This window comes from Malus sylvestris, chromosome 7 (assembly GCF_916048215.2).
Source record: "Malus sylvestris chromosome 7, drMalSylv7.2, whole genome shotgun sequence".
NCBI lineage: Eukaryota > Viridiplantae > Streptophyta > Magnoliopsida > Rosales > Rosaceae > Malus > Malus sylvestris.
The window spans coordinates 28655244-28676837 of record NC_062266.1 but is presented as its reverse complement, the minus strand read 5'-3'; the positions used below and the strand labels follow the sequence as shown (position 1 = coordinate 28676837).

The 21594-nt window shown below is 37.2% G+C and overlaps 3 protein-coding genes and 1 pseudogene across 4 annotated transcripts in view; 2 read left to right on the top strand and 2 right to left on the bottom strand.

Annotated features, from left to right (window-relative positions):
- Nucleotides 1–21513, top strand: part of LOC126629547 (uncharacterized) — a 99236-nt gene extending 77723 nt beyond the window's left edge. The window contains exons 2-4 of one of the 2 annotated variants that reach the window (XM_050299627.1): nt 19249–19279; nt 20052–20300; nt 21218–21513. In XM_050299627.1, coding sequence (XP_050155584.1) covers nt 20056–20289 — 234 coding nt within the window. In that variant the 5' untranslated portion in view covers nt 19249–19279; nt 20052–20055 and the 3' untranslated portion in view covers nt 20290–20300; nt 21218–21513. Of the gene's footprint in view, nt 1–19140; nt 19280–20051; nt 20301–21217 lie in introns of those variants that run through there. The other variant, XM_050299626.1, reaches the window with a different exon arrangement.
- LOC126629541 (probable sugar phosphate/phosphate translocator At3g11320) lies at nt 23–3182 on the bottom strand. The gene is made up of 4 exons (XM_050299616.1): nt 2296–3182; nt 1658–1761; nt 1322–1550; nt 23–523 (listed from the first exon to the last, which is right to left on the bottom strand). Exons 1-4 carry the CDS (start codon nt 2734–2736, stop codon nt 374–376), a joined length of 924 nt encoding a protein of 307 aa, XP_050155573.1. The 5' UTR covers nt 2737–3182; the 3' UTR covers nt 23–373.
- Nucleotides 12828–14734, bottom strand: LOC126629546 (60S ribosomal protein L35a-1). The gene is made up of 5 exons (XM_050299625.1): nt 14586–14734; nt 14437–14472; nt 14089–14317; nt 13948–13999; nt 12828–13077 (listed from the first exon to the last, which is right to left on the bottom strand). Exons 1-4 carry the CDS (start codon nt 14615–14617, stop codon nt 13958–13960), a joined length of 339 nt encoding a protein of 112 aa, XP_050155582.1. The 5' UTR covers nt 14618–14734; the 3' UTR covers nt 12828–13077; nt 13948–13957.
- LOC126629548 (O-fucosyltransferase 19-like) lies at nt 15996–18540 on the top strand (annotated as a pseudogene).
- Nucleotides 21514–21594: the final 81 nt, after the last annotated feature.

The window sequence follows — 21594 nt, the reverse complement described above, 5'->3', positions numbered from 1 at the left end:
CTCTATCTTTGGGAAAAAAAAAAAATATACGAAATGTTAATAACAGACTACAACCATTTTAATGAAAAGAATAAAATGATAAAAACATTGAATTTCTGCCGTAACCCCAGAATCTGGGAATAATAGAAGACCATAATACTAGTCACTTATTAAGTTTCCTACTGTTTCGACTTATCCTGCGTTGTTTGCTGATACAAATGGAAGCCACGCACGTACTCAGGCTTCCGGGGGGAAAATAGAATTTTGTAGAGGCGAGATCCCGGCACCAACTGGTAGCATGTACCCCCCCCAACTTTGCCTCCAGGACAGCCGAAGCTGTTCTAGCAGTACAGAATATAAAACGTAGGACATTTCACTTGATGCTTTCCCGGAACTATGATTTGCTTCGTTTCTTGGCTTCACTGTATAGGATCACTCCAAAGACTGTAAGAGTGTAACCCATCATTCCTGTCACGGAAACTGGATTTCTAAAAATCAATATCGAGACCACCACAGCTACAGCTCCTTTAGCGTTCCCTAGCACCTGGATAACCAAAGGTTCCTTTAGTTACTTGCAACAAGACTAGGAAAAGAAACGTTAAACATAATGATGACAATGCACATACTACTCAACCTTTCACATTAAGGTGGAGGAAACCATGAAGTGATGTAGAAAAATATGGTAAACATAGGATTTAAGCATGATCCATTTCATTTTTATACGCATCAAACAAAAGCATAAGCCAACATAGACATGCGAACAGCATAGCTACAAACAATGTTCTTGCAGCCTCGACCAACATACTAATGGCCCACCTCTTGTCCTACTAGTGCCTTCAACCTTACGCATCTTGATCCTAGATTATAAATTCAGCCATGCTATAAAATATGGCTATATTCAAGCAGGTTCTATCCTTCAATAGGCACCAATGAACCATTATTTCTCAACCCTATAAACAGAACTAGTCCCTGAAATATTAGGATTTTTTTTTTTGTGACAAATGAGATAGAGGGTTAAATTGCTAGTTGTTGGGGGGAGGGGGATTGGTGGGGATTGAACCCGCACCAGGGTGCATAGGCACCATTGCTTTTCGCCGCTGCGGTAAACCGTCATCTACCCCTATAATATTGGGAAGATTCATATCCTATTAGCAACAAAATCCACTAAATTTTCACCAACTTAAACCCTGACGACAGAACTCCTGCAATTTCAGTACCTCCCCAAACCGTAACTGTTATTCGTGAAATCTTCTAGATGCTAGAACCTAACAAGTGTTAACAGCATTTAAAGTACATATTGATTGACAACTATTAAGATGACACATCAAGAAGGGAGACAAACCTGAAGAGTCAGAGCACTGGTGTGCTTTGTGACCAAAAAGTTGGTCAGATTTACAAAATATGCCAGCGCCGAATTGAATAGTAGGTACCATATGATCTTAACATCGTCTCTTGCAAGAGCTAGTGTTATACCGACAACATTTTCTTCCATGATAAGTGTTGCCGGAAGTAAGAAAACGACGGCTATCGGAGCCATATACAGAAGGAGGTTCATGGAATTCAGCTTCTCCCTGGAATATAACGGCAAGCCATTAAGTACCCATTTAACCAAAAAGAGAAGATAACCAGTGGCATCAGCTTCAACAAAATAAAGAATAGCAAATACATAATTCCTTACCCTTCAGAAGAAAGCAAAATCCCTTGTAGCACCGATTTAAGCGCCCTGGCAGCGGTTGCTGCTACGCATATTAAGAAACCAAATAAATGGAAACTTGGTTCACCCTGCGCCATGTAAAAAGAACAAACTATGAGATGCATTGCTCAAATCAAGTTGAAGGCTCCACATACGTCTGCACAATCTCACAACTTTACCGGCTATATCAACTAGGTAAATTGGAAAAAGCCACCCACTTTCATAAACCCAAAGTACTTTGCATTCACCCCAATTCAGCTAAACTCTTGTATTAAGCTCAGCTGAACAGGAGTTTATCAGATCTCAGGCCCTACCCTACTAAAATATCTGGTTCAAAAACTTATCTTTCCTTTTTGTTTTCATAGATCTTCTCACAACTATCAGGTTTTACATCCCATTGAACAATAGGGGATAACTGGAATTATATAACACACAAAAACAACCGAATTGGCGAAAAATGCCACCAATTCATCCCAACCCATATCCCACAATTCAGACCTGTCTAAGTAAAGTTGCTCGATTCCTATCCCATCGCATTTCCAGAATTCACAGTAATTCTCAATAAACAGTTGAATTTGCATTAAACAAAACAAAATTTAACAGCAAAGGAAGAGAGCTCATACCCCACTTGCAATGATGACTCCTGTAACAACAGGAACGAGGGTGAGATACGTGAGCCAAGCCTCCCTTTTGAGAGTCATAAAGTAGGCGAAAACCGCAGTGAAGAATGGCGTGGTGGCGCCAATAGCCTGGTTAAACGACACCGGCAAATACCGTAGCGAAATGTTCCCAAACACGACGGAGACACAAAACACCAGGCTAAGCGCCGTGATCTTCAAGAATTGAACCCGAGATCGAATAGTCTGCATCGGAACCATCTTCATCCAAGCAATTGCGATGTAACTGAGCAGAGAGCAAGCCGTCATGTGGCACATGGTGAGGAAGATCGGGTATTTGAAGCCATAGTTGCTTAACAAGTACTTGTTCAGCAGCAAAACCCCAATGTTGGACGAGTACCAGGCGGTAACGAGCCCGATCGTGAACAAGCGGCTTTTCCCCTTCATCTTCTGAGGTGGGTCACGACCGGACGGCGGAGATTTGGGGAAAAAACCCAGAAGGCGTTAGATTTCAGGTGGGTGTGGGATCTTCTAGGGCTGGGGCATTGGTGAAAACCCAGGTGCAGAATGAAAAAATGGGTTATGTAGAAACATGGGTTGGCCTCCCATGGATCTGAGAATCGAGGTACATCGAAAAGACTGCGAATTTTTGGAGAAAATTTAAAACGAAAACAGCAAGAAAAATAGGGGTTGGTTTTAGATGGCGACGGAGATAGGGAGAGGGAGGGAGGTGGGGAATTAGGTCTGCGTTGGAATTTAGAGAGGGGCTGCGTCGTTGGGTCAGAGTTTTCAGGACGACCGACGCGGAATGTGCCTCTTCTGCAAATAGGGGAGGAGAGAGAAAGAGTGATGTGAGAGAGAGAGTGTGAGTTTTAAAGCAGAGAGGAAAAACGCGTATTCATTTCGTTTCTTTTTCTCTCTTATTTATTAGTAGTTTAATTAGTTTTTTTATTTTGTTTTAAATTTTTTTCTATTTTTCTTTTGCTGTGAACTGTAAGGAAAGTGGACTTTGACTATATTAAGTTTTTAAATAATTGCATGGATTTAAATTTAATGTATCTTAGTAATGAATTGAACAATGATCCAACAAAAATACTAAAATTGACGTTAAGCTGTAAAAGGGTAGTTCATGGAGAGTTCCTTTATCATATTTAATATTTCGAAAAACACATGTTTTTACATTTAGACAACAATTTCCACATGAAATTACACATTTTATGAGATGGTAAAAAGAAAATCAACTTTGTATACTTATATTTTCAAAAGATATACTTCAAAAAAGTAAACTTTTTAAGTAATAACTCACCCAATCCAAATTTTTACCTTGAATGTGAAGTTTTTATTTTTATTTTTTACAAACAATAATTTTCATTAAATTAATAGAGAGGGATTGAACACAGGACTTCGAGTGCTAAACCTTTTTTTTTTCTTCAAAACAATAAAATTAACATATTTATATTGATTCTCAATTCTTTTTTTTTTCTTTTGGAATTGTAAATACCAAATATGAAATTTCTTTATTCACAAGTGGAGCATAGTAAACTTGTAAATGGATCGGGTTTTGATCTGAATCTGATTCAAATCCAATGCAAATTAATAAAGGATGAATCTAGTGGCACAATCCGATAATCCGATTAAGATATGAATCCGTTATGTTGCAGGTCTAGACCCAAGCCAACCATTATTAATTTTTCAAATAATTAATTTTCATATAAGAAATGGAGGGTTTCACTTTCAAGCAAGTAGGCTAAAAGCGTTGTATATGGAAATATGGGATTAATACGTATGGATTTGGAAGAATCTGCCGTAAAAGCTGGCGCGCAAAAAATGAGAAATGCTCAACGGCCGACACTTTTTCTTTTGTTTGGTTGAATACAAAATTGGAAGATTGTGTAATTAGGCCGCATCGCAGAATCAAAATGCCGGTCCAAATGGGTATTAAATTAATAATCTGTTTCAAGCACTAGAAAATTGGATCGTGCCCCATGCAAGCGACCAAGTAGTCGAACGTTATTATTTTCAGGACAGTGCAACCCACGCGCTCATTTTTATTCGCACACTTTTTCTTAATTTTTGACCGTCGGATTGAATGAATTGAAGAATATTAATGGCTAAAAAGTAATAAGGTTGTGTGAGAGGCAAAATTGAGTGTGTGAATAGCACTATCCTTATATCATTGGTTTAAGACCCTTCAAATCCACTTGACTAGATCCTTAATCGAATTCCTGTTTGTATTTGTTGTTTTCTCGAATTGATTCTTTATTGTATCGTTTAAAAGGGTCACGTTTGCCGTTATAAGAAACTTTTTAATATACGAAAGATATATTTACAGCCAGTAGCCGATCCAGGATTTTAAGATCGGGGGTCCCAACATAAAAGTTCCAAAACAAAAAAATTAGACTAATTTGGTTCCATATCACTATTTTCTATTGAATTTGGTTCATTGAATAAATCAAGATTAATCTCAAGGTAATAAAACCAACAAATTCTCCTCAACAACATAACACAATTAGTGACTTTACAAAGATAAAATTTGTTAATGTAACATATGTATTATTAATTGGGAGTTGGGACTAGAGTCTAGGATTAAAAAACTTATATGAATTTGTAAGAAATAAAATTAGGCAAATAAAGGCGGTGGAACGGCAAATGGTGGTGGAGAATAGGTTAATTTGGGTTTAAAGTTGGAAGGTTGCGACGATTGGGGCTAGGAGTTCTTAAATATAATTTGAGGATACTAAAAACGACCAAGGTTCTCAAGCTTTCTAGAGAAAACAAAGATACTTTAGTTTTTAAATTTTTTATAATGACTTGGCTCAAAAATGATGTCGTTTTGGCTACACCTTTTAAAACAAAAATTAAAAACCTCTTCTTCTTTGTTATAAGCATTGTTGCTTGCACATCCATGGAGGCAACAAGCCTCTTCACTGCACCCGCCCAAATTGTTGGAGGATCCCGAAGGTCGAGCACAAGTGTTTCATCAAGTTTCCGAAAGGTCCCGGGTCCCTATATGGATCCGCCAATGTTTACAGCTAAGAGGGTGGGATATGCGAATTCGCCTTCACAAGATTCAAACTGAAGATTTCTCATTTACAGGTAAAGAAGAATATTACTAGACTGTAGTACTATGTGACAAGAAATATTTTTGTTTTAAGGTGTGTGAATTTTTTTTACGGATAATATTAGTGAGTGCCCAATTTGTTGACCATCCAATGTGGACCACTAGATTTAAAACACTTGTCAAGTGAAAACCTCACCCTAAACTCCTACTATCTTGCTAGCCAAACACACAAATTCTTCTCTTTACTAGGCCAAACATCCATCTTTTCTCCCACTAAAAACACTAACAACATATGAGACACACGGGTAGACTAGCCACCTCCATCCCTTTAATCCCGAAGCGTCGATCCATGAGAGTTTGAATGAAGCTACATAAAACAAACGGAGAATTTGGGAATGGGCTTAGAATGTACCTAGAAAAGTCATTTTCTTTCTAAAATTTGGAGATGAATGAGGAAGAGGAGAGGCGGAGATGGCGGAGCGGCCATGGCTTCGGGGAGGAACGATAGGTGGCGGAGCTGCGATGGCTTCGTTAAGAGTAGGTGGTGGTTTTCATGGCTTTGGTGAGTAAGGGGAAGAAGCGGAGTTATCATTGAATTGGGAGGAAGATGATGGGGTGGAGCTGCCATGGCTTTCAGAGGAATTGGTGTCTTTGGTTTGCAAGACAATAAAAATTTGAGAGTGAGTGAGGATCCTTGCCGGATCCTCTTTGTGAGGATTCCAGAAATTTTCAAATCATATCTATTTATCGTACATCGTGCGGTCAAAAATCATGGTAATTTTTATTATTTAAAATTGAATATAAACAGTACATGATGAAAACTGAACTCACGATGCACGATGAATAGATGTGATTTGAGAATTCCCGGGATCCTCACAAAGAGAATCCTACAAGAATCCAAGTGGTTTGGGAGCGGCTTTCATTTTATAGGTGTTTTAAATCTAATGATCCACGTAAGATGGTAAGTCAATTTGGTACTCACTAGTACCCAAGTGTTTTTTTCAACTAGACTAATATAAATGCAAAGACGATACATTTATCACTTGAATAAATGATGTGTACCTTCATTCCTTCTTTTTTTGTACTTTGATTTTTAATAGGTTTACATTGCTTTAGTGGAATGCATGTACCAAAATAGCAAACCCCATTTGTGTCCAATTAGAATTTGAGCATAAACTGAGATAAATACTTGTCTTTATGCTTAACACAAAAGATTATCGTTGTTAATTATGTATATTATTGACAAATTATCAACAATATACCATTAGTTTTATCAACACACTTCGTCAGCTAACAAAGAGTGAAGGTCATTTACAAAGTATAACTTGTGTTTAAATGGAAGGGATTGTTATGTTTGATAAAAAGAGGCCATATTTGACTAATATGACGTGTTTTAGAATTTAATCACAGTCAAAGCATCACACACAATGCAAGTGGCCCTTTAGAGCAACTCCACCCCATTGGGGTAGGCCGACACAAAGCCTAAAAAACAGCCCAGCCAGCCTAAAAAATGCTCCAGTCGATCCAAATAGGCTGGCACTCAGCCCAAGCTAGCTTATAGGCCAGCCCAAAACATGTTGGGCTATGTGACGTCACATACCACTCTTGCTTTTTTTTTTTTTTTTTTTTTTTTGTGTCAGGCGCATGGGAAACACGCACGAGTGGCCCTGCGTTCCGGGCAAGAAAAAGGGGCGGGGCCCACCTATGTAGGTGCAATAGAGGGGAGCATCGGGATGCCAGGTGGCTCGTTCTAGGCCGTTGGATTTCCAACCACTAGTTTTATGGACCGTCAGAATGATGACTGTTGGCCACGTGTCCACATTTGGGCTGTTGGATTTGAATCTTTTTCAAATCCAACGGTCCAAATTAATTATCTTAATAAAAATTATTTAAAAAATTATTAAAAATTGTTTAAAAATACAGAACAAAAAAAATTTATTATTATTTTTTTCTATAAATACTTAATCATCATCTTCCACCTTACACCACATTTCAATATTTTCAACATTTTCAACCAAAGCTTTCATATATTGTTCTGTAGAAAAAAATGGCTACGTGGAAACTCATCGAAGATGTTATGTTGTGTCAATGCTAGATTCAAATTACTCATGACCCGATTATGGGTAATGAGATGAAGTTGCGAGAAATGTGGAGTATAATTACTACAACGTTTTGCGACAGGCTTAGAAAAGACACAAGAAGTAGTCTAGGTCTTCAAGGTCGTTAGAAAAAACTCAACAACTCGCTTACTTGTTGGAAAAACACTCTCTCTCTCATGCTTCCACTAATCTGAGTAGTGGGAGAAGTTTAGCAGATCAGGTGACAATATTTTTATTTATTTATATGTATTCCATCTGCATCAATATTTTAATTTATTTATTTGTGTTACACTCGCATTTTATAATATTGTCTTCTCCCATGTTTTATAGACACTACAAGCACAAGCATTCTACAATGCGAAGACAACAACAAATCATTCACCAAATGGGAATGTTGGGAAGTTGTCAAAGATTGTCCCAGATACAAACTTGTGCCAACGGATCCAGAAGTTGTCCTGCACGACATCCCTCTACACAGTTCGCCAGAAGCAGATCCGGCTAAACAGGAAGACGACACATTTGAAGAGCGGGAATGGACGCCTGAAGAAGTGCCGGAGACCCAACCGACTTGTCGGTCCCTAAGGTTTCAAGGTAAAAAGGTAGCAAAGCAAAAAATGAGTTCTTCCAAGAATGGCTACAAAAAAAATATATGGACGAACTTGCTCGCCAAGGTGAACTGAACATGGCACGGGAAACGACTAGAGATGAGGCAAAAGCTGCAACTATGGAAGCAATCTTAGCAGCTACTGAGAGACATGATGCGGCTAATAAGAGACAAAGAGAAATACTTAATCGAGAAAGTCAAATGCTTAGAAAAGAAAGGATGGCTTAAGCAGATCGTGACACTGAACAAGCCTCTAGTAGGAATGTCTCCGAATTCTAAATATTTTTGCACATCGGAAAAAAGAGACGTGGTGCGAATGAGGCGTGCAAGAGACGAGGAAACAAGCCGAGGGGGTTCTAGCTACACAGATCCTAGCAACAAAGATCCTAGCACCACATATCCTAACTCCTCAGACTTTGTATAATTTCTTATTTATTTCTAGTACTTTATTTAATTTTGTCTTTGTTTTTAGTACTTTATGCAATTGCTTATTTTTAGCTCTTTATGTAATTTCCTATTTATTTGTAGTACTTTATGTGATTTCTTATTTATTTTTAGTACTTTATGTAATTTCTTATTTATTTGTAGTACTTGATGTAGATTCTTATTTATTTGTATACTTTATTTAAACACACCAAATAAAATTACATAAAATCACCAAATAAACTTAAAAATGCACACCAAATAAACTAAGAACTTTATTCTTCCACCACAAGCTTCTTTTAATTTTCTTCACCTTGTTGCAATCCTCACTGTTGCTCAATCAAGTCGCTTTGATGGGATAGGTGCATGTATGGTCGTTGCATTGCAGTGTACTGATCAATGATTAATTGATTGTAACGTCCATCTCGTTCCAATGGCTCTTGTTGCATGGGATCTTCGGTGCAGTCATGAGTACAATAGATATGTGTTCTAGAGTTGTTCATCGTGTTCGGCTCGTATTCATCAATGGCATCATAATCATACTCATTTTCCACAATCATGTTGTGGAGAATGATACACATCATCATGATGGATCGAAGAGCCTCGACATCAAATATTCTGGCAGCAGCCTTGACAATCGCCAAACTAGCTTGTAGGATACTAAAACAATGCTCCACATCCTTCCTACACCCATCTTGACATTTGGCGAAGTGTTTTTCTTTTTCATTTTGTGGATGTGGCACTGTTTTGACAAACGTTGTCCACCTTAGGTAAATGTCGTCTACTATGTAGTATGCTCATTCGTATTTATGGTCATTGACCCAATATGTGACTCTCGGTGCTTTTCCTTGCAGCACCTCGTCGAACACTATAGATTGAGTAAGGACATTGAGGTCATTTTGAGCTCATGGAACACCAAAAAAAACATGTCAAATCCATGTATCAAATGAAGCCACCGCTTCCAAAATGAAACTTTTGGCTCCTTTTTTGTCACCATAAGCTCATTGCCACGCACTTGGACAATTTTTCCAGGTCCAGTGCATGCAATCGATGCGTCCAATCATGCTAGGAAAGCCTCACATCTCACTTTTTTTTCAGAAGCCTTCACATGTCCATTGGCGTAGGTTTTCGGAGGTACTCATTGGTGTAGAGGGCTTTGATTGCATAGCAAAACTGCATCAGGGACTCCAAAACAGTTGATTTTCACATCCTCGCTATCTCATCCACTTGATCTGCAGATGCTCCATATGTAAGCATCCGCAAGACATCAGTAATTTTTTGCTTAGGAATAAGACCTAGAACATAAAAAGCATCTTTTTTTGGCACAAAGTATGGATCATGGTTGCAAATAGCAATCATGATTTTGTCGAACAAACTTTGTTACATTCTAAAACGACGTCTAAAAATATGATCAGAGAATAAACTGTTGGGGATAAAATAATCTTCCAAGAGATCTTTACCTCGTCTTTCCCTCTTTCTATCCAAGTTTGTGGCATGTCTGAGTTTGGATATCTGACCCACAACTTCCATGACACAACGGGAATGTAAGGCCCTCTGCCTTCTATGTTCATCATCTTCATCCTCTTCCATTGCGAAAGCATCATCTCCACCTTCTTCGAGATTGAACAATTCTTGTTGTTGTGCCAACAATTTTTTCTGTTGCTCATCGATTTTATACAATTTCCTTGAATAAGACATTGTAAGAACTCAAGATTTAAAAACGATGAAGAAGGATTATGAGCTAAAAAAAAGAAGGATTGAGTTTGGTGTATGAATTAGGATGGATGTAGGGTTTATATGGACAAAAAAAAATGATGAGGTTCTGGACAATACCACTTGGCACTACGTGAATTGTTGAAAATCTTATCGAAATATTGGCTAAACTATTGTAAACAGATAGTGACACGTGGCACGCCGGGATTGGTTTAAAATCTTATCAGAAATCTATCCACAAAATAGTAAGTTCAGATAATGACACGTGGCGTGACAAGATTGGTTGAAAATTTGATTGAAATCTTGGCTAAATTAGTTTAAACATATAATGACACGTGAGCGTTGGGATTGGTTGAAAATCTCATTGGAAATCTATCCACAAAATAATATGTTCGGATAATGACACGTGGCGTGACAGGATTGGTTAAAAAGCCTATCGTAAATTAAAACTTTTTTTTATTTTATAAAAAAAATTAATAATATTTAAATGGGCTGGGTGCCAACGCATTTTTTAAGGTGGAGATGCATTTGTGCCAGCGCATTTTTTAGGGATTGAGATGCATTTGGCCAATTACCGTTCATTGGGGTCAATCACTATTCATTTGAGTGGATTAGATGAGCTAAGTGCTAGCGCATTTTTAGGGATGGACTTCGTCAGCTAACAAAGAGTGAAAGTCATTTACAAAGTATAACTTGTGTTTAAATCTAAGGGATTGTTATGTATGATAAAAAAGATGCCATATTTGACTAATATGACGTGTTTAGGATTTTAATCACAGTCAAAGCATCACACGCAACGCAAGTGGCCCTTTACTACAGTGGTGATAAGGTGTTGAGTTCTTGCATAACAGCATAGATTCGAATCCCGTCGGTAGCTAATCTAACAAAATCTATAGTTCAACAAAAAAAAAACATCACACACAACATACGCTAATATATTCCAAAAGTTTATATAGAAAGGGAATTAGATAAATAGTTGAAACAATATACCGTAAACATAAAAGATATGTAAAAACTTGAATCAAACGGAAAAGTAAAGTATTGTCTACCTCTTTTTTACTGGTCTTGACTCTTAATATTTCTTATTGCTTAAGTAAATTTTGTTTTGGTCTATTAAGCGAATTAAGTATTAGCTGCCTATCTTAATAAAAGCCAGAAGAGGTTAAGGAAGAGATTACCATAAATTTAGGCCATGTGAAAGTGCTGGAAAGGCGGGTCTTATGCAACGACAAAGCATTAAAAATCCGCTGCACGATCCAAAATCCAGACGCAAGTGATGCCAAACTTTAGGATGTATGTGCACAATTCAAAAGAGCGTTTTATCTTTGCAGCTCAAATATTTGCGTCTAAATCTTTCTCCATCAATATTTCTTACAATAATTTTTTACGATACAATATACAATAAATAAATGTAATTTGAGAATCTTCGTAATCCTCTCTCAAAAGTTTAAATAAGATGGGGTTAGTCCATTGGGATTGTGGGGGCCATTCCACTGAAAAACTGAGCAGGATTTTGGTGGCTTACCGAACTTTGAAATTTATTGTGCCCTAGCCTCTAGGCCTGCAGTTCATGCGGTAAACCATCTACTGATTTGCCATTTGGTGTCAGCCTGCCTAATTCACATTCTTCCAAGAAAAATGGGATTAGCGTGTACCCAAATTATATGTTTTAGTCAAACTCAGTCATCAATCCACTCTTTTTGTCTGCTGACTTCGTCCATGCCACGAGAACTTATGTCTAACCACGGCTACGGGGCCAACTAATTCAATTTTTCTTGGAGAACTTATAGAATTAACGGCACATATTTGATTGTTGAATAAAATTTGACAGTTATGTGAGCCAACTAATGCTTGTAAATATTGAAGTCTATTCAAATATGTACCTACACTTAGGGCCTGTTTGTTAGGTTAAATAGAATTGAACATTAAGGATGAGATTAGATTGACAGAGATTTATTAAGTTTTATAAAACATGACTTGTAACATATCTATCCAGCTCATATTGTGACATAACAAACAATGAATTGGACTCAAGTTTATTTTAATTGGCCACAAACTATCACAACCATCCCTCCAAACAGGCCCGAGTGTCTATAGATACCTTAATCGCAACTTGTTAGCATGTCAAAATCGTGATTACGTATGAGATAGAGTAGTTTGATGGGTAACTCAAGACATGGATCACGAGCTAAAAAGTAAATGTGAAAGCTTAAACCTTACAATTTGGATCATGTGGGTTGTGAACGTGAGAAGCGTAGTTCATGCATGTGCGTATCTTGTGGTTCAAAACAACTTTTACATCACACGCCACTTAGAAACGGAAGCAACGCAAATCTACACTTTTCACGTTTCCCATCCGTGAATGCCATTTTCACAACAGTTGGTTTGTAACTACAAAACCAAGGCAAATATGACCCCCATAGCAAGTTAAATCGCCATAACCTTTTTGCCTTTCCTTTCAAGGCGGACTTTTATCCTTCGAAGTTTTTTTTTCATTCGTTTGAGGAAATACACACAAATAGAACCGATGGGATCTGACAACTCCCACCGGTAAATAAACAAACAAAACAACCCGAAAAAAGCAAATCAAATTTCAACAAGAGCGACCAAAAACGAAGACTAGCTCACAACCACTCTATAGACAAAGAATCATTAGTTACCTTTAACTTGAATATACCGATTCATATTTTTAACAGATGTAATTTGAAAACAATAGCCAACAAGACTTCATTCAAAAGTAATTAGGAAAGCAGTATTACACAATGTTCTACCATCCGAACAAACAAAACTGACTCGGCTGAAAACAAATACATCTAACTTCGCTCATAAAAACGTGAAAGTAGACCCCTTCAAGTGTCCGATCTCTATCATCTAGAAGTCCAGAGCAACTGCAAGGAAGAAATGGGCAAGAGATTAGAACCAGGGAAAGAAGAACACACTATAGAAGTAATAAGAACTGCGAAATAAATAAAAAATAGCTGAGCATAAATAGTCATATGAAGATGGATGTGAAATGCATCATGAATACGAGACATTAAAACATTGAGCATTATGAACTTCAAAAGGGAGCTAGACACAAAAAAGCGATGTATGTATTACTGCCAACTAAGCTTCTCAGACAGCCTCTAAAATTACAAACATTGAGCATTATGATACAGTACCCTGCATAATTCTGATTACAAAGCAAAACTTTCATCGTGGACAAGAAATTGTGCAATCCCTATATAAGCTCATATGAGAATTTTATCCCATAGAGACAAGAAATACAGGATCATAAAAAGAATACCGTGAAAAGGCCCAACGGAAGAAACCCAAAAGATAACTGTAAGTTCAGAATCAACTTTGCAATGCAACCAATCAAATCAGAATCAACTGAAATAACATACAAAGGGCGTACTTCCTGGGCCATGTAAAAATGAAGGTACCATAGCCAGAAGTTCATAAATAACAATTAAAACAGACATTGAACAAAACTGTAAATCTATATTGGAATATTCGAAACAATCCTCAAGATAACAATGCACTCACTACAGTGCACCACGCAAGCTCATTAAACACGCCTGATTGTCTAACAAAGGTAAAAGGCACATGCGGAAGTTGCAATCGAATCACATTGTACAAGAAAAATCCACAACAAAAGATCACAACAAACTGAAACTTTTAAAGATAAAAATCCATGTCATGAGCAACAAACACATACTCCATATGAATAACAGTGAAGCCAGACAATTACGCAAAGAGAGCTCAAAAACATGTACCTTAAAAGGCTTAGATATTGCTGGGGTACATGAACACCCTCACACGAGCACCCTGCAAAGAAACACCAACGAGCTCAATAAAAAACCGATTACAACAAAAAGAAAAATAGCATACGTTTAGCACACAATAAAACACAATACCATGGACTTGGGGGGCAAGTTGGAAGTGAACTTAGCACGAACGACGCCACTGTTACCATGAGGTCTGGAAACCTTGCCCCAAATGCAGCGGTAGTGGCTGCCATTGGTCTTCACCTTGGCCTTGTAAATGTAGGCCAACCGCTTCCCGGCATACCACGCCACCTCCTCTTTGGTGTTCACTCCCTCGATCTGAATCAGAGAGGTGTTCGGGTACTGGTTCGACTTAGACCTAACCCAATAACAATCAGAAACTCAAAACCCTAGCCTCCATTTAGCTCAAAACACCAAAAAAATGAACGAAAAAAAAAATCCCCATTTCATATATTTTATCAGTAGAAGATTAATTACCTCTTGTATCCGAGAACGGTGCCCCTGACGTAGAGTCTGATGTATGAGAAATTACAGTGAGCAAAAGATTAGAAATCTGAAAACATGTAATCGCATTAAAGTTTTCAAAAATTAGGGTTTTGGGTTTGGGAAGAAATTGATCAGCTTACCTAATTCGCTCTCCTTGGCGTCCCTTTACCATTTTTGCGATTGGGGGTTTGTGTGCGTACAGCGAGCAACCACAGAAGCCTGCGAAGAAGAAGCACTAAACCCTAATTTGGTTGGGAAAGAAGATTATGGTATTTATATAAATGGGTTTGAAGTTGTATGTGGGCCTAGTATAAATTATCAGAAGGCCCAAATCTAAAAGCCCTCTAACTTGTTGCTTGAGATTTGCCTTAATTTATGTTCATTTTTTTGGGAAGAGATATTTCTTTAACTTTTGCTCTTTAGCTTTTACTAATACTACATGCTAGTGGTATTCATCTTTATATATTTGAAAGGCTATAGGTTTGACTTTTACGTGTGGTAGATTCAAAATCTAATTATGATTGGTTTATTATGTACCTCTCAATATCATTGCATATATACAAAATTAAAAAGAGAGTTGTATGTGAGTGAACCATAGTTGATCACAATCAAGGATCTTCTTAGGTTTATGTTGACTGTCAAGTCTAGTATTCCTGTACAAAAGAAATCATTGATGGCTACTGCTGCATTTTCATTATCCATTGCAAAACCTACAACCGAAGTAGCCTCCTCCTCATATTCAGAAGTGTCACAACTTCCTTTCCTAATTCCAATCACGCAAAAAAAAAAAGGGTCGGAAAAAAATAGAAATTTAGCATTGTCACATAAGCTTTCAAATTAACATTGGACATTTATATTTTGATATCTCCATTAGAGATGCTATTAGGGGTTGTTGGATATTCTTCTTGGATTCAACTTTAATTTAGCTACATTTATCATTTTTTTTAAACAAAATATAAGATTATGCCTTTAATCTCTTAATGTTTTGGTTTGCTTGTACAAAATGTGCGGTGCATCGCATGCTTTATTTTTATTTATATCCTAGTCTCTTGTCACATGCTTACGCACGTGACAATTGACATTTATATGTAAAATTACAAAAGTTATTTTATGTTAAACAAATGATTTAGGAAATTAAGTATATTTATTTATATATTTTTATAAAAAAATATTCAAAAAGAAAATTGAAGTCCATAAACCATTTTGATATTTATTTTCTAAAGTTATAAATTTAATGTGTTGAATTACTCACGCTTTCTAAATTAATTGTAATTTTTGGAATTCTTGAGGGACCATTTGTGGTATCTTTTTTTTTTTTTTAATTTTAGAGTGCTCCCTTTATATATTGAGAAGATATTATTTAGTTTTACATTACCAACACGAATTAAAAATTAAAAAAATATATATCACAAACACAGAGCTTCATCTGCCTTATAATTCGCTCCCACTTATTTACCAACGGAATTAAAAATTTAAAAACAAAAAAGCAATTAATCAAACATGGTCGGTACTTCCTCCCACTAACTAACCCCCCTCAATCCAATCCCACCTCCTATTTCCTTCTCCTTCTTTACATTACTCTGCCTCCCCAATGTTTTTCCTCTGTTTCTCTCTTCCTATGTCAAAATCCACTAATGATCGCAACTCGTGCGCCAAGTCGAGGCGGCAACATTTCGAGTCCACGGAGGAGCAATCGAACCATTCTGTCAAGCCCTATGACACTAAGGCTCACGCCGTGTTTATTCGTCGCAGGGTGCGAAAGTTGTCTGAATTCTCAAGTTGGTGGAGGTGCAGATGGACTTCAATGGTTTTGATGGGTTTGGCCTTTCTGTCAATGCTGGCCAAGTTTGCCTTGCTAAACATGTTTCCAGAGTTAAGGGTGATAGAGAAAATAGGTTTGATTCGGCCTTTGCTGCTCGAAAAATTCAGGTCAGATTGTTATTTTTACTGCATTATATAATAAAATTGCAGGATTTATTCTCTCGCACCTGAAATTGTGATCCCATCTTGTATTTGATTTCTGCTAGTCAGACTCTTGATATTTGGACGCCACCAGAGAGTTATAATTACTACCAATGCATAAATCGAGCGAAGAATGAACTTCGTACGTCCCGAAAGTTTTCTTCTCTAACAAGTTGCTAATCATTACCATGAATGTATAATTTTGATCAAGTTACAAGTTTGGTTTCTTGCAGTGAACGGAACAACCACAAACGGCTATCTCCTAGTTCGTCCCAATGGCGGATTGAACCAAATGAAGCTCGGGGTATGCAACTAATTGAGCTAAGCTTCTGTGTTTTTGGATTTGCCAATTGAGTGTATAGTTATTTTTGTTAGGGCTTCTTATGAACAATTGAAATTGTAGATAACTGATATGGTAGCAATAGCAAAACTTATGAATGCCACTCTTGTCCTCCCTTCTTTGGATCACAAATCCTTTTGGACCGACTCAAGGTTAGCGCCGTATTAACTTACTGGGTATTTCATTTTGTAACATCCCTCTTTCTCTTTTAAATTTGACCCTTTTTTCTCAGTGACTTTAAAGACATTTTCGATTGGAAGAACTTCATGGAAGTTTTGAGAGACGATATCATGATTGTAAAGTCTCTCCCACTGGAGTTTGCAGACGTGAAGCCTTGCCTTAAGAATCCGGTGTCTTGGTCAAAGGTACGATCAACATTGTTAGTACCCTTTTCGACAAATTCAATGGGATTTGAATCTAACAATGTGTAAAAATTTGGGACCAGTCCAGTTACTATAGACTACAGATGGTAACATTGTTGAAGAAGCACAAGGTTGTCAAATTTACCCTCACAAATTCTAGACTTGCTAATAATGTTGGTAGCTCGATCCAGAGGCTCCGCTACCGCGCCCTTTATAAGGTACTGAAATTCGCAACTGAAATCGAAGAGCTTGGGATGAATTTGGTTGACAGATTAAAGAACAATGGTAGCAAATACACTGCTCTACATCTAAGGTTTGTCTAATGAATTTAAAAAAAAATGATGTTTAACATATTCTTGCTGTCCAAGTAAGGTTTCTAATTAGAATGTTATAATTGCTCAGATATGAAAAGGACATGCTTTCTTTCAAAAGCTGCAGTCACAATCTCACCATACACGAAGATAAAGAAATCAAAAGGAAAAGAGGGTAGACACCGCATTGGAAAAACAAAAAGATCAATGGCATGGAGCAGAGACTATTAGGGCGATGCCCTATGACCCCAAGAGAGGTTACTCTTTTCCTTGAGGCAATAGGGTTTCCTTCGGATACGAAAATTTACATAGTTTCCGGTGAGATCTATGGGCAAGACGGGCTGACATCATTGCAAGCCAAGTATCCGAATCTATTTTTCCACTCAAATTTAGCATCTGAAGATGAGTTACAACCTTACAAGGACAAGCTCAATCAGCTTGTTGCTTTGGACTATATTATAGCAGTTGAGAGTGACGTTTTCATCTACTCATATGAGGGAAACATGGCTTAAGCAATCAAAGGCCATCGAATATTTAACGAGTTTAGAAAAACAATCAACCCTGACAAGTAAGCATGATTCTTTGCCGAATATTCTAAACTAACTCGAGCTCTATCTAACGAGAAAAACTTACCTGTCACATGTTACATACCCCCTCCCAACATCTCTCTCATCATATGGTGATGCGATGATAGAGAAAGAGAAGGAGGGGTATGTAACATGTTGTATTGGGAGTTTTGTATCTCACACATTGGATGTTACTTTGCCTTGCAGACAAAGAATTGTGAGATTGATTGACAAGTTGGACAAGGGGGCGATATCTTGGAAAACATTCTCGTTAAGGGTTAAGAGGTTACACGAAAATCGGATCGGAGCACCGTACCCCAGAGTGCCAAGAAGTTTGCCTAGACTGGAGGAGAACTTTTATGCAAATCCATATCCAGGTTGCATTTGTGAAAAGCCCAAAGAGCCAGCTTCATCACTAGCAAGGAGAAACATGTTAAAACGATTAGGGTTTTGAGAGTGGCTTTTAGCTGTAAATATTCATTCAAAATACATTTTTCTTTAGTTAATGTACATACAAAGTGTATCATGTTTGAAGACAATTGATTTTTTTTTAATTAATTTTTTTTAAAGGAGACAACTGATGGCAAGCCACAATTATCCACCCCTTTAGGGGGCCTTGAAGACTCATAGAGGCATTTTAGTCTCCTTCTGGCCATAAGTTTGGCTTCCACACCAATAGCAGGTTTCAAACCCGAGACCTCTAGTTTTTAGTATTAAGGAAGAATTGTATGTTACACCCTTTGTCCAATTATTGTACGTTACACCTTGAGCAGTTCTGATTATAAACCTAGAATAGGCGATTTTTACACTCTCGTATTTTCCGTTTGCAGTTTTACTAGTTTCCTCTTCTTTGATGTTCATTTTATTCATTAAATCACCAAATCACAAAAATAAGTGCGAGAATTGCAACATTGGAAATGAGAGTTCAAAATCGGCACCATAATCTTTTATTAGAAGACAATATTCTTAGTTACCGTAAATTTTGAGATATTCAAAATTGGATGTATAGGATGAACACAATTCAATTAGCGAACTGTCTTACATCCCTAAAACTTTACACACGGAAAACAAACGAAATGACAAATTACAATGGGGCCCACTATGATGTGGGCCCAAACATGGTGATCCAGCAAGAAGACTTGCAACAAAATAATAAAAAAATAAAAAACATTAAAGAAAAAGAGAAAAATGAAGGGCACTTTCCACTTTCTTCCTGGAGGCTTGGTTGTTGGAAGCCTTTCGCTTTAAGCCTTTTTCCACCACCTCTCTCTGAGATCAGGTACCCGCATTGAGGTTAGTAACAAGGGTTTTCAATCTTCTTCGTTAATCATTGAAATTAGCACTTGGGTTTTTGATCAATTTCTGATAACATTCATAATTCGCAAGCTAAATCTTCCTACCTTTCGTGTTTTCCATAGCTGGGGTTATTCTTGGAACTACTGATTCCATTGAAGCTTCCTGTTCCTGGGTTTAAGTTTATAAGTTTACAGCTTAAATCGCACATGGGTATTCTTTATTTTCACCTTTTATGCCTATATTTACATGTGTTTTGAGGTTTTACCTCACTATTTATGAGAGGATTCGATTTGTTTTGTGGGTGATTAGGCTGGTTATTGGACCTTAAACTAGTTTTCACCTTAGGAACGAATATCAGTAGTGTAACCGATAACTGATTGATCTAAGATCTGGTTAGTGTCAGTGCAAAATAACCGATTGATCTAAGTCCCAATCATTTCAAGAATTTCATGTATAGTTTAGGACATTCAGAAACCACATATTTAGTGCTCTGCTGATGCGTGATTCGCCTACACGATCTAGAACTAATGTCTTGGGGGTTGCATTGAAACAAATCACCCCAGGATACTGTCCTGCCTGTTTGTGCTGAAACCAGTTACCCAAAAGTGCAAATGAATGCGTCTTTGAGATTATGGCAACTTCATTATAAATGCGGAATTAATTTTTCAGAGAACATTCTTTTGAATTTGGGCACAGTGGAGTTGCTGAACTGTTTTCCATTCTATCACTTACATATTAGCTCACATGACATGAATTCTTCACTTTTCAGATAAATGGGTTTGGGGACGCTACTTGAGGGCTTTCTGCTTCTTGCGAATGCATTAGCAATATTAAATGAAGACCGTTTCCTTGTGCCTAGGGGATGGAGCCTCTCAGAATTCTCAGTGGGCAGGACAAAATCAGTGAAGGGACAGATTATAGGTCTCATTTACGCAACACAGTACTTGAGAGTTCCTCTCGTACTACTCAATACTGTCTGCATCGTTCTAAAATTGATATCTGGATGATGCCAAATGAGGTAAGATATAGATCTATGCCTAAGGGATAATATCTTTTTTTTCTTGTTTGAGTTTGTTTGTGAAATATTGTAAGATAATTACGGAGTTCCTACCTTGTTCTTTTGTTTTCTTCTTCTGTTTTTCCTTGTATCACTTTGTCCAAACAAACTTACTCTTGAGCTTTCACTCTGGTGAGGTTTGTTTACAGCAGCGGTGATGTTTATGTTTTAGCATTCTTATCCACACAGTTAATAGCTCCTGGTTGATGGAGTAGTGGCTTCACTCTACAACAATAAATGCAAACAGACCAAGAGAAAAATTGTTATTTTACCTCTATATTTCGCGTTGTAATATTGTTGAAACACATAGGTTTAATGTTTTGATTTCTCTCTTTAGGAGAGTTTCTAGTTTGACTGCTCTCTATAGGAGAGTTGCTTCATTTAATTTTTGTTTTGGTGTGCTACGTCTCTTTTGCATCTATGAGTGAAGGGTGGAGCTGTTTGATTTGCCCGATCTACTTCACTTGGTGTTTTGGGATCGTGGCGGTGATTAGATGATACGATTAGACCCATAGGCATCGTACTCCCCGTCCCAATATATGATGAGTTTTTTGTTCTCACACGAGGTTTAATTGTTTTATTGATCTTTGTTATCTTGCGGTTCTCGATGAGCTCGGACGAGTGCTTGATGTCTACTTATTGCTTTGCGATTGTTGATGCTTTATTGTAATTAATCTATATCTAGTTTGCCGAGTTCTTCATGATATGTATAAATAATGTCTATTTTTTCAATTAAAAAAAAAGTTTAGTAGCGAAGTAATTTAACGTTGAGACCTGAGCCTGACTCAATTCTTTTATGTGCTTGATATAGAAACTGCTAATGTTCATGGTTTCATCCATTCTGAAACTTTTTTTTCGCTGATTTTGGACGGTTTCAGGTTAATTGATCCGAAGATTCATCGAATTGATATCGGGAATCTGCAAAATCAACTCTCGTTTCTTGGAGGGTTGAAGTATTAGGTTGATGGATATTGTTTCAACATTGTATTTTGAAATAGTTCATGTTCCTTGTTGTTCAGAATCTATTTGATTTTAGATAGTAATTGTTTGCCAACATATCCGTTGTGCGCATTTTAAGGTCACTCAGGATCGCTCTCTGCCGGAGTGCGTATGATACTGGAAACATATATTTATTAATGCCAAATTGCACTAAAATTTCCTATTGTTTACTCAATCTTACACTTCCGTCCCCATAATATTTTTTGTTACATTTTTGTTCATATAAATTTCGTTTTGTTTTTATTTTAGTCACATC